General features: G+C 35.2%; 1 protein-coding gene across 1 annotated transcript in view; it reads right to left on the minus strand.

The window, feature by feature from the left end:
- Positions 1-226: 226 nt before the first annotated feature.
- Positions 227-13,495, minus strand: part of Arsj (arylsulfatase family member J) — a 79,252-nt gene continuing 65,983 nt past the window's right edge. The window contains exon 3 of the mRNA XM_048813836.1: positions 227-2,667. Within this exon, the coding sequence (XP_048669793.1) occupies positions 1,269-2,667 (1,399 nt within the window). The 3' untranslated portion in view covers positions 227-1,268. The remainder of the gene's footprint in view (positions 2,668-13,495) is intronic.

Raw genomic sequence — 13,495 nt, forward strand, 5'->3', positions numbered from 1 at the left:
TTCGCATAAAGCAAGTGTCATTTTGAATGTTACTTATAAATAAGTGAACATCTTTCTCAATGCAATAGCCAGGTGGAAACATCTCTTATTTGCAAAATCTTTATATTATTATGTTACCAAATCATACCTTCAGTTGCCTATTTGTAAAGAATTTTACTTGTTGAGATGAATAATATTACCTAGAATTCTAGAGGTTAGGTCAGAGAAGCCACACTAAATATGCCAATGTCATAAAATAAATCATTTTAATAATTAATATACATAAATAGTTTATGGTAGAAACAATAAAGATGTATCAGCTCTGTACATTGACTTTCCAAATAAGACTATACTCATCTTATTACATTCAAAATAATGATTGAACATAATGATTATAATTTTTTTCTGAAAATTTTCTTTTTATATTCTATGTATTTACACAAGTACTACAGTAATTCAGTAATTTGTTGTATTAACAGTGCTTGGTAATCTTGAAGAAATGAAATAAAATTATTCTAATGGTATGCAGAAAATAAAAATAAAATAATTAAAACCATTTGCATATCTTTTATGAAAACAAAATATTTTTACTTTAAAAATAAATTATGCACTTTATATTGAAGTGTTATTCTATTAAAGTGTTTAGAAAATAGTTACATTCATTTTTGGCAGTGTGCTCAAACATTCTTATTTGCCATTTCCTTATGCATGATAAAATGAGGTGCAAGCTGTTCACATGTAAGAAAAACAGCTTATTTTCACAGGCAAGGAAATGATAGATGAAATAGAATTAATTTTAAAACTCAAGTGTCATATGATAGAGATACAAAAATTCACTATGAAAATATCTTTTCGAGGCCTTTGAGGTGACACAATCTTTGACTATATCAAAAGTACTTTTAAAATCATGCTACCCTGTCATTTCCATCAAATCAGCATGCTCCTCAATTGCTGATCATTGTCCCCACTTATAATGTAAAGCATTGTGTTTGGTCAACTGAAGGAAGCACAGCAGTTAAACTCACGACTGACCACCTTTTATAAAGGATCCAGAGAAATAAACATCTCCATGGCCTCCAAGTGTGACTTGCAGAAGCAGTACCTTTGGTATGGAGCTGGACAATTTTCCATGTGGCAGCCAGGTGGCAGAAGTCTCTGGACTGGTACAACATGAAAATGAGCCCTGTGTTTATGGCAGTGATATTTCTGAGCCAAATTTGCTGGTTTACCTAGCAAACAGGTGAAAGACTAAGAATTTTTAAGTTTAACCAAACTGGAACTATTTGTAGTTATTCAGGAATAACACCTGAATAGCAATTTGGAGATGAACGTGTTTTGGGCCGTTTCTTCTTTGTCTTACTTTTCTTTTTCTTTTTCTCAGCTTTATTTTTGCTTGTCTTCTTTTTCTTGCTGTCCTCTTTATACCATGGTCCCCAGACTCCTCCATTGAGCCGTGGGTTACTCCTGGGATCTTTGGGGGGGTATCTGACAGGAACTGCAGTCTTGTTGAACTGTGACAGCCTCCGTAGGAGCTTCTTCACAATCCCTGGATACCTGCTGGATAGGTCCACCCTTTCATATGGGTCAGCTGTGATGTTGAAAAGCCATATACTTTTGCCAGTTGACAAGGTAATCCGTTCATTGTGCCACCGGTTTGGCCCCAGGTTGCTGAAAGACTGAGGGGGAACCCAGTCACTGTAGCCAGGATTTCCTGTGAGCAATTTCCAGTGCTGCACCCTGATGGCTGATTGGATGGCTGTATTCCAGATCCCATAACCTGCTGCCAAGGAGCCATTTTTTGCTTTTGTGTAAATAGGGTCAATGTTGTGCAAAATATCAACTCGGGGTGAGCGAAGGCCTTCACTTATGGTCTCCCAGACATCATAACCATCTAGTTGGATGTCTTCATCAATCTGTCCCTCAGCCAGGGAAATCAGAGTGGGATACCAGTCAGTGATGTGCACAAGTTCTTTACATACTGTTCCCTTGTTTTTCAGAAGTGGGCTATGCACAAATCCAACAGCCCGGATTCCCCCTTCCCAGTATGTTCCTTTGCTACCTCTGAGAGGCCAGTTACTTCCTCCCGCCATTGGCTGGCCGCCATTATCTGAAGAGTAAATGATAATGCTGTTGTTATAGAAACCATATGTCTTTAGGGCCAGAGTCACATTGTTGATTGCTTCATCTAAGCAAGAAAGCATGGCAGCATACCTCCGTCTGTTTATGTTGATAATGGATCGGTAGTGCTCAAAATACCTGCCAGGGGCTTGCAGTGGTGAGTGAACAGCTTGGTAGGCAATATATAAAAATATAGGCTTTGCAGGGTTATGGGAAGCTAAGATGTGTTGCACTCTCTGTGTGTACATCTGTGTGGAGTATATGCCGTTGTCATAGTCCCAGGCAGCATTGTCATTTTCATACAAGTCATAGCCACACATCCCAGGGCTGTCACATTTGTAGTGTGTATAGTAATCACCACTTCCCAAAAGAGAACCAAAAAAGGTATCAAATCCTCTCTTGGTGGGCATGCATTCTTTTTTGTAAAAACCCAAGTGCCATTTTCCAACCATATGTGTTGAATATCCAACCTCCTTCAACTTTTGAGGTAAGGTTGCATTGTCCAGAGGTAAACAGTTGGGTTGGGTAGGTCTTATGATAGAATGTTGAAGTCCTGTGTGTATCTGATACCTTGAGAAAAAAAAAAAGAGTAAAAATTTTGTTAGGGCAGAATAAAAGAGATAGTCTACATAAATCAAATAATGATTCCTAAATTAAATAATGTTTCTATGAAGATATAAGCTTTAATACAAACTATATATGACCAATTCCACATTTCTACTCTTGACTCCAAAGTTTTATTCTGATTAGCTTCAGATTTAACATTTGAAATGCATAAGTCTAAATAAATGTTTTCAAAGCAATGATTTCACCACTTATTTCACAGTCTTATTATAAAAGTCTTTACAACATAATTAATTCAAATAAACTTCATTCTACTAATTACAGAGTTAATTAAAGTAAAATTTAGTCATAATTATATGAAAATTAACAAGAGAAAGGATACACAGAATTGGAATATTATTATCATTGTTTTCAATTTAGGGACCTCACATTAGCTTCTAAGTGATTTCCTGAGATTATTTATTTCAAACTAGATTTTAAGTACTAAAGACATAGGCAAAAATCAGACAAAAATCTCTGAGTGATAGTCGAACAATAATTCATACTTAGTTAGATCTCTGAAAAGAGAGGTTTCTGACTACACAGGACTTTATTTTTGCAAAGCCATTTTAGAGTAGATGTTTTAGCTAGTGCTAGGAGTTATGTTTCTCCACTAGTAGTTGGAAATGAGTAAGTTTGTTTATCAGTGGCAATACTTATAATATAGTTTAAGAAAATATGGAACAGTCCTATATGGTAAAATTAAATGAATTTTAATTTCTATCATTTTTTCCTTACAGACATTTTTCTGAGGGCTTTTGGGTAGAAGTGGACCATAAGTGGGTTCAGATGTGTTTGTTAGTTCATGACATTTTCAAAGCGACTTATTTAGTAGGTTCAAAAAAGCACTTTTGTATTTGTCAATATAGAAATTATAAAAGAATAATGATTGTGGAAAATTACTAGGGTAAATATTAAAGTATTCTTAGAATCAGATTACTAAGCGTAACATTGAGGTAAAAATATAAAACTTTTTTCACAGTGGTTATCCTGAAATATCAGCATGTTATATATACAATGGGTAAATGATTCAATTTATTTTTAAGTTGCTCCAATGACTGTGTAATGCAATCATGAGTTATTTTGGTGTGTTATTTATAGACATACTAAAATGTTTTGTGAGAGCTAAAGTGATAGTTGGTCACTACTGCTGAGGCACATTCATGTTCTCTTTGTCCACTCCACAGATCATTATCCATAAAAGTTTCACAATAACCGTAGTTGTAGTAATTTAAAATGTAATAAACTCCCAAAGATACAGACATTTCATAAGCATTATTAGAAGGCATTCAGAAGCCATTGTTACTATCACTTGTGAAACCACTGATTTTGCACATGACAAATTGGTATCACCTATTAAGGGAAACTTGGAGAAAATTAAAAAGGGAGGTAAAAATTATGGAAAGGATTTATGGGGATGGGTTATATAATTAAATAACTATCATATGCAGAAAGTATACTTGGACATAATGGCTATTCAATTCCTTGAAAAGATAATTGGTTCAGGTTTTTCTAGGTTTTGTTTTTTCCCCCCTCACCTAGTGGTAAAGGCAAAAGGAATTTAGGCTTATGAAAACACTTGAAATAAAGAATGTTTGCAGGAGAAAAGTTTGCTGTTTTCGAAAGATGGTATAGTGTTAGGTGATAAATGAGAGTTCAGAGCTATTAATCAACTACATGGTTTCTGTCTCCTCCAGAAAGTGGAATAGTTTTCATATTGGAAAATTTAGGACCAACAACATAAAAGTTTGGCAGGAGCTCTTAAAAGGTATAAAATTTTCAGGGCAGCTTCTGTTTAAATGCTGAACTCCTAGGCCTCACAAGGGGGAGTTAGGAGTGCCATTTGGGGTGTAGATAAGTATATAGCTTTTGGAAGCAGTCAGAGTTGGGTTTGAATTTCCTCCACAGCTTTTTATGTGTGTGACTTTGAGCATTACTTAATCCTTCTGATCCTCAGTTTCCTTGGGTTACTGTGGGTCCTGGAAGGGACTACTGACCTCAGTGAGGAGAGTACATGTAATAAATTGTAGCTTTTATTATAATTAGCCTGGAGTATAGAATTGTTTGTTACATAAAGTTTTATAATTTACAGACTTTCCTTCACATGCATGATTGTATTTGATCTGCAGTGTGAACATAATAAGAGTCTAATTTATTCTTTATGTTCATTTTATTAGGTGGGAAAATAGAGAGGTAGAGAAATTGTGGTATATTTTCCTTATGTCCCTCAACCTGATCCACCAACCTATAACACTGATTCTCGAACAGCAGAGCTAAGTCTAACACTTATTTTTTTTAAGAGTTAATATTAGAACTTTCTAAAAAATCAAGGAGCAGAGGAAAGATGCCAGAAAACTTGAAAAGCAAATCTGTTCTAATTTTCCAATAAAAAAGGAGGAAGAATTTGCAAACTGGACTGTGAGGCTTGTGTTGATCACAGAAAAATGTGAGAATGATTTTTTAAGTAGATGATTTATGAGTATTTCAAAAAGAACAAATTAGACAAGAGTCAAGAGAAAAGTCCTGCAGGGAGAGCTTCATTTCCTTCTTTTCCTTTTTTTCTTTTCTTTTCTTTTAAAGGATCAACATTAGGTAAATGGCTTAGGAGTGATGTAGCATTTGGAAAATGTTCACAGGAAACTTGTCTTATAAAATGATGTAAAATCATCTAGATTGGAGGCAAGAATGATAATTTTACACTTTAATACCAGTTAATGAAGCATAGAAAATTTTATTTTACATGATCTTCTTTAGGCTGCACAATTCTATGAAGTAGGTAGTGATGTTCCATTGAACCAAAAACAAGACAAACAAACAAACAAAAATCTCCCAAAATACTCATAATAATAATTTAGTGGATTGCCCGAGTTCCACAGCTTGAATCCTTAGGGTTCACATTGGACTCAAGTTTTTGACTTTGTAGATTCTTCCACGGTACACAAATAGCTAGTTAAACAGCGAGATCCATTTAAAGTTTGAATTAATTTATTTGCATTAATCTGAAGTATTTGCTAATTTTCTCAGTTGAGCAACATTACTGAATGCATAATGTGTGGCAGGGACTAATTTGGTTATTCCTCCCTCTACAAAGCTTCATTATTACCATGTGGGCTGAAAGTAAAGGCCTATTAAGTACAAATTATCTGGGCCCTGGGATCAGGTGGGGATGGACACAGTGCTGTCAATCATGTGGAAAACAAACTACTGGTTCTGTTTCTCTCTTTTTTCCATTAAGAATGCTAACAAGTCATTTTATTTCCAAAAAGAGACAGTTAAAATCTAGAGAAGAGCTGGCTGGAGTGATGAGCTTGTTAGGGCCTGTCACTTAGCAGTAACAATTATTGAGGACCCTCTCTTAGGCCCATACTCATTGATACTTATTATCTATGACTTAAATATCTCAATGAGAAATGCTTAATTTCTGGGAGGAATAGTTTATATTGGAAGTGACAGAATCATGATTCAAGTAATCTAAATGACCTAAAATGTTGCTGAAGCAAAGGAAATTAAATATAGATGGAAAATAAGGAGAAGTTCAAGAATTGATGAGAGTATGTTAAAAGGATGCAGAAACCTGATTGAAGGGGCTCTCAGTGGTCAAATTTGGGTCAATTTGAGCACCAAAATAAATAGTGGTAATTAAAAAAAATGTATTCTCTAAGTAAAATAGGATCCCCTGAGTCCATACTGATATAAATAAGTAATAAAAATTTGATATGAAAGGGGATATTGACATAGTCTCAAAGTACCTCCTCAAACTCCTCAAACATTACATAGGGAAAAGAGAAAGTTTACAGGGAGATGCTAATAGACACCATCTTAATCAAGTGATTAAAGTTTCCATCGTCAGTTATGGGACAAACCAAAATTTTGTAGGATGTTATTGTAACAAATATGATGCACAGAGAAAGCACAACATTATTTCTGTGATGTCAAAACCAAAGATGTGTAACCTGAATTCAATCCCAAGCTTATGTAGTTCAAAGGACAAGGAGTTCTTCCAGTTTGAAAGAGACTAGGAGACATTATAATTAAATGCAATAGGTGATTCTGAGTTCAAATGGATGTTCTTAAAGAACTGATAACACTTAGATGAAGTCTCAGGTTGAAAAGGGAATAACAATGTTAATTTCCTGATTTTGATGGTTGTTTTGTGGCTACCTTTAGGAGACTATCCTTACTTGTAGGAAATACGGAGTAAAGTATTGGGGATACGAGGGTCCCTGTTGGTAATTAACTTTCAAAATCATTCAGGGAAAAAAAAATGTCATTTGTGTTTTACTTGCAATTTTTCTATAAAGATGATATTGTTTTAAAATATAAAAATGTATAAGACAAATATAACTAAGACAAATGGAAGGCCTTTCAATTGAAAAACATAAATTATTTACCTGTTATAAAAGACTGTGCAAACAGATCTGAGAAGCTGGATACCTGAAACCATGAATTTAATAAAGGCAAAAGACAAAAATGAGAGGTAAAATGCTAATAAGAGAATACATTATACAAAGTACTGTGTGCAAACTCTTAAATATAATAATACTACTGTATACTAATAAGAGCATATCTGGGAAATAGTCAATAACTTAGCCTGTGCCCCAATATATACACATTTTTTATTTATAAATCACACATACATACTGTGGTACTTATTTGTGAACATTATAAAATATATAAAAATAGAAACCTAAAAGAATGAGATAAAAATAAATAAGTAGAATTTCCAGCATTTCTTCTTGAATCTCAATGAATTATCTTGCTTTGCCTTAGGGTGCATGTACTCCAAATCTGACATCACAGGTATTGAAAGGGAATTGTAGATCTGAGAACCGAGACACAGAAATTGTTTAGCAGGCTATTACAGTTGATTAGGTCAAAGATGATGGTGTCTTGGACTACCATCTAGTGGTAGTAAAAATGGAAAGAAGTGGGTTTGTCAAATGTATTCTTTTAATTTAGAACTGATAGAACTAAACCAGTAAGGGAGTGAGGGGTAGAGGGAGTGAGAGACAAAGGAAATGATAAAGAATGATTTCTAGATTTGTAGCTTTTATAACTTAGTGAATGGCCCAAATCATCTCTTATTCCAGAGTATAGAATTAGGACTAATGTAGTATTACAAAGAGGATGATTACAACGTAATGCAAAAAAAAGGAATTTGCAAAAAAGAAAATGAACAAACATTAAAGCAGGTTAGAGGGTCAGCTACCAAGGATTCTGTAAAAAAAGATTCCAGAATTGGAAAAGAAGTTCTAGATGACCTTTACGTTTCCTTCTGGCTGTAAGAATCCATGAGTCAAAGACTATAGTTCAATGTTAAAATAAAAATCTTCATATAATCTCTGAACAGTTGTGTGTGTGTGTGTGTATTTTTTTTTTTTCTGTAGATGGACACAAAATCTTTATTTTATTTATTTTTATGTAGTGCTGAGGATTGAACCCAGTGCCTCACACATGCTAGGCAAGTGCTCTACCACTGAGCTACAACCCCAGGCCCTATGAACAGCTTTTTAAAACCAAATTTATAATATCATTTACAGGTCTTTGATAAGGAAGTTTCCAAAAATACATCAGTATATATTTAACTTCTATTCTTACATAATATAAAATTTGTTTTAAAATAAGATTTTTTTCAAGTAACATATTTTGAGTGTTCACATCACCTAGGCTAAAATATAAAGAAAATAGTTTTGAAATTTAGTGGACTTTTTGTCACCATCTGGGTACCATGTGAAGAAAACTGCATATAAATGATAGTGATGATGCCAAATCTGTTAAGAGTAACAGCCATCATTCTCACTTTCCTGCCAATTAAAAAGAAAAATGCTAAGTGGGTCTTTCAACTTGGCAAAAGAATATATAAAAAGTTTCTAATCAGTTTTTTATTAATTTATATCACTGGGAGCTAGATATTAGAATTCATGATTTTCCTTTATCTAAGAATGTTTAGTACAAATCTATTGTTTTAAACTAATTACATATTTAATGCACAATTATAAGTGGAATGAAATATGAATCCTCATATTTCCATGCAGATTCTGAATTGCAAGATGGTTAGAGAGTACAAAATAAGCCAATAGTGGAGTGTAAATTAATTTTTTGAAGGATGCAAAGGCATAAGATTGCAGCTTACAAATTAAATGTCAATCAGATATTCATAAGTTAGAAAACTTTGATTTGCAAATAAAGTATCAGGTATTCATAAGTGAGAAAATATAACTATTATTACATATTCTAAAAGATTAATTTATCACTTCCTTTCTCTTGTTTCAAAGACAAATTCTATTTACAGGGATTAATTTCATCTTTCAGTTAATTGTATCTTCTGAATATGGGTGCTGCTGGGGGAGGGGTGTTACAACCAGACTCTACCTAGTTTTTGATCTCATGAATGAGTAGATTGAATGAATTACTCATTTAACATTGATTTGCCTACTATGTGCCATAGAGTATACTTTGGGGGTCACAGAGATGATTAAGATGGTCTCTGCTCTCAAGGAACTTAGTCCCTCTAGGGACAGACAGATAAACAATTAGAGGATTGTCATGGCAGCTGAAAGTGCTATCAGTAGACAACTGCAGACTTTTATAAGAGCTCATATCAGGGTTGAGAACTCTCTCCTAATGGGTAGAGTTTTAGTGCATTCATAGGAGTGTCTGGGTGAATGCAGAACAAAGGTAACCAACTGAAAGAACACGGACAAGAAACACAAAACACATCTAAGGTTCCAAACTTGCAGGAGGGAGAGCAATCCTCATGAAGAGCTGAAAGGAGGACAAAAATTGTGTTTCAGTAAGAGGAGCACAATGCTCAAATCTAAAATGCACAAGGTTGTGGCCCTCTACTAATCAAGAGTTTAGAATATGACAGCAGAGATTCAGATTCTGCCTGTTGGGAGATTAGTCTATGGAAAGAGATATAAGCTAAATGACAGAGCTGCATGACAGTATAGAGCTGTATTTAATGTCAAGGTCATAGGAAGGAACAGAAGTACTTTTGTAAACAGAATGATATTCCCACCAGCTTGGGAGGCTGAGGCAAGAGGATCACAAGTTCAAAGCCAGCCTCAGGGATGGCGAAGTGCTAAGCAACTCAGTGAGATCCTGTCTCTAAATAAAATACAAAATAGGGCTGGGGATGTAGCTCAGTGGTCAAGTGCCCCTGATTTCAATCCCTGGTAGCCCCCCTGCCAAAAAAAAAAAAAAAAGGGATATGAGCAGGAAAAAATCTGTGGAAGAAAAAATCTGGAGGATAGGAAACATCATCATGTTAAATAATGCAGTGTCTCTAAGGATTGTAGATGCATCTACTGAAGGTTTTCCTTGAAGGGGAAATTCTAGTTAAACTTCTGAGAACCACATAGACCATGGTGAAATGAAGAAGAGATGTGAATGCCCTGGCCAGACCATAGCTGAGGTGATTGATGCATCATGAAGTCTAGAACGGATGGGGATGATATTAAAAGTAGGGGAACCTAAAAACTAAAGGTTTTGGTGAATTTAAAGAGTAGAAATTGTATCATCAAGGTAATCAGGACATTGAAAGACTGAGGTAAAGGTGAAACGCATGTTACTGACTTGAGATTTCAGATATATGAGGCACCTCTGAGCAATTGTACTATTTAGGCATCTGGCCTTGGCCTGCATGGCCGAGATGGGAAATGAAGGTCATTAGAGAAGCTGGAAAATTTTAATAGGTGGCCATGCAAATGTCTGAAGTACCTGAGGTAGCTGACAACAGCTGGAGTGGAAAGGGAGACTGAGGCAAGAGCCAATTCACAAAATATATAATATAGGTTTGGGGAGCAGAGTGAGGAGAGAGACCATTCAGGTGGCATGAGCATTATGTGAGGATGGTTTTCCCAAGAAAGGGGACAAATATCAATTAGGCAGTAGAAATGGGGAATTAAAGGTGGTCAGCAATGCAGGATGTAGAAAATAGAGGTGTCTTCCCTAAGGAAAGCAGGGGGAATGAAATGAATTTCCTCCTATGAGCTCCCAACTTGAGCTTCAGGCTCCCTTTTAGCAACGTGAACTTTTTCCTGCATAGCAGTCTCTGTAGTATGATCACAACAGTGTATTTGCCTTTATCGTGTTTAACTTGTATGGGAGTTACCAGATTATATTTATTGCTTCATTTCTCATTATGTTCATCCTTGTACCGACCACAGAATTCAGCGCGTAGATATATACATGATAACTGTTTAATAAGTTCTATGGTGATTGGAGTAGCTATGTTCCCATCAAAAAACAAAAGATAGAGAAAAGAATGATATAATAGAAACCTTGCATTCGAAAATTCACTGTGGTTGTGTGAAGAATCGATTGGAAGAAATAAGACATGGGCAAGGAGATTTACCTGAATCCAAGAGATAGAGGATAATAGTCAAGATTAGTGACAGTGAAGATAAGGAGATCAGATATTTTAAAGAGGGACATTTATTAGGGCTGCAAACTATGTGGGGAACATGGGAGAAGAAATGTTAACACTAGGCCATCATGTCTGGTCTGAATGGCTGGGCAAGAGCAGTTTCCTTGAAACCCAGAAGGAGGGACAGGAATAAGGGGAAGATAATGAGTTTTGCTCTGCTTAGCTAAAAGTACCTGGAAGATAGTCACCTTAAAATATATTGGACCAAGTAAAATAAAAGTTTGAGACTCATCAGCTTATAGGTATGTATGCTGGGGGTAAATTCATGAGATCTTATAAAGAACTTAGAGAGAAAAAAGGAATTAAAAGAGGGAGGAGGTAGATCTCTGAAAATAGAAAGGAAAACAATAGAACAGAGTAAGGGGACTGAGGAGGGGATGGAAGGGTAGGTACTGGGGAATTAAATGGACCAAATTATGCTATCTGCATGTATGAATATATTACAGCATATCCCACTTTGTGTATAAATATAATGCATTAATTTAAAAAGTAAATAGAAGGGAGGAAGGGTAAGGAAGGAGGGGTAAGGAGGGGAGGGAAAGGGAAATACTGAGAAATGAAATGGAGCAAATTATATTATATACATGTATGAATATGTCATATTCATATGTCATATGTAATTCTACTATTACTAATATGTCATATGTAATTCTACTATTACGTAAAGATACAATGCACCAATAAAAACACAATTAGAAAAAAGATAGAATGGAGACTAAGGGCTAAAGTTAGAGCCCAGAAGATACCATCATTTAGCAAGAAGTGCTAAGAAAAGTTTGAGATAGAACAACTATCCTGTGAGCTAAAGTAGTGGAAGAGAGTTTTAGAGACCTGACAGCATCACACACCTTAGAGAAGCAGGGAAAGGTGAGCACTGAAAAGCATTGACTGCATTTGGCAATAAGCATGCATAACTTTACAGACACACGTCAGTTAAAAAAAAAAGTGTGAAGAAACTCAGAAGCTAATGAGTTGAGAAACGAATGAAAAGTGAAGCAGTACAGATGGGGAACATTTTAAGAGGTGGGACTATTAAGTGCTGATGTGGAAAAGTGTTCATGTTGCATCGTGGAGTTCTTTCCACTTGGCCATGGTGGAATGTCCATTGCATTACTGTGCTTTTACAATAAAAAATTCCTAAATTTCATGAGGACAGGACTTTCCTCACTGTTATATTCATATCACCTAGAACAATACCTGGGTCATAATAGGACATCTATAAATACTGAATGAACGATTGAGAGTCTGTGTGTTGCTAGAGAAAGAAAAATATGTAAGGAGGTATATCAGGCTGTTAAATGTGATTGTTTCCAGGGAGATATTAATTCTAGGAGAGAAATTTTTACTTTGTTTTATGAATTTATACATAAATTAAACTTAGATGATGATTGAGTTCCAAAAAAATTAGCTTATAGTCTACTCAGATTAATATGAGACTAATTTTATCAAGGCAATGAATTAAAGTAAAAAAGACTAAATCTAAATGCCAATTGAATGGGAACACTCATTCATCTCCTCAAGGAATGTTATTCCTGGTATTGACATCTTCTCAGGAGACTCCCTTTAGACCACAAGAAAGGGATGACATGAGCTGAATAAATTATTTAATTATTCCCTCAAAGCCAGAGAAAATGTTCCTTATTCTGAACAAGAAAATGAATATAACTTGTCAACTTCAAAATTCTGTCTTTGGATAAGTTTTCCTCCTCATCAGAACCTGTTGTTTATTCTTCCAAATATCCTTCTCATCCACAATATGCTAACATTTATGATATCAAAGCCTTATCTACACTGATTACAGTTTTCCTGGTCTCCATGGAAACTTGGCTGCAAATCACATGTTAAGTGGTTTCTTTCTGGAAGTAGTTTCCATCCCAAATTAAGTTTCTTTCTTTTTTTTTTTAATTTTTATTGTTGGTTGTTCAAAACATTACATAGTTCTTGACATATCATATTTCACACTTTGATTCAAGTGGGTTATGAACTCCCATTTTTACCCCGTATACAGATTGCAGAATCACATCGGTTACACATCCACTGATTTACATATTGCCATACTAGTGTCTGTTGTATTCTGCTGCCTTTCCTATCCTCTACTATCCCCCCTCCCCTCCCCTCCCCTCCCCTCTTCTCTCTCTACCCCATCTACTGTAATTCATTTCTCCCCCTTGTATTATTTTTCCCCTTTCCCCTCACTTCCTCTTGTATGTAATTTTGTATAACCCTGAGGGTCTCCTTCCATTTCCATGCAGTTTCCCTTCTCTCTCCCTTTCCCTCCCACCTCTCATCCCTGTTTAATGTTAATCTTCTTCTCATGTGCTTCGTCCCAAATTAAGTTTCTTTCCCACTAGAGGGTCTAAAGAA

Source organism: Marmota marmota, unplaced genomic scaffold, assembly GCF_001458135.2.
Source record: "Marmota marmota marmota unplaced genomic scaffold, marMar, whole genome shotgun sequence".
In the NCBI taxonomy this organism is placed as follows: domain Eukaryota; kingdom Metazoa; phylum Chordata; class Mammalia; order Rodentia; family Sciuridae; genus Marmota; species Marmota marmota.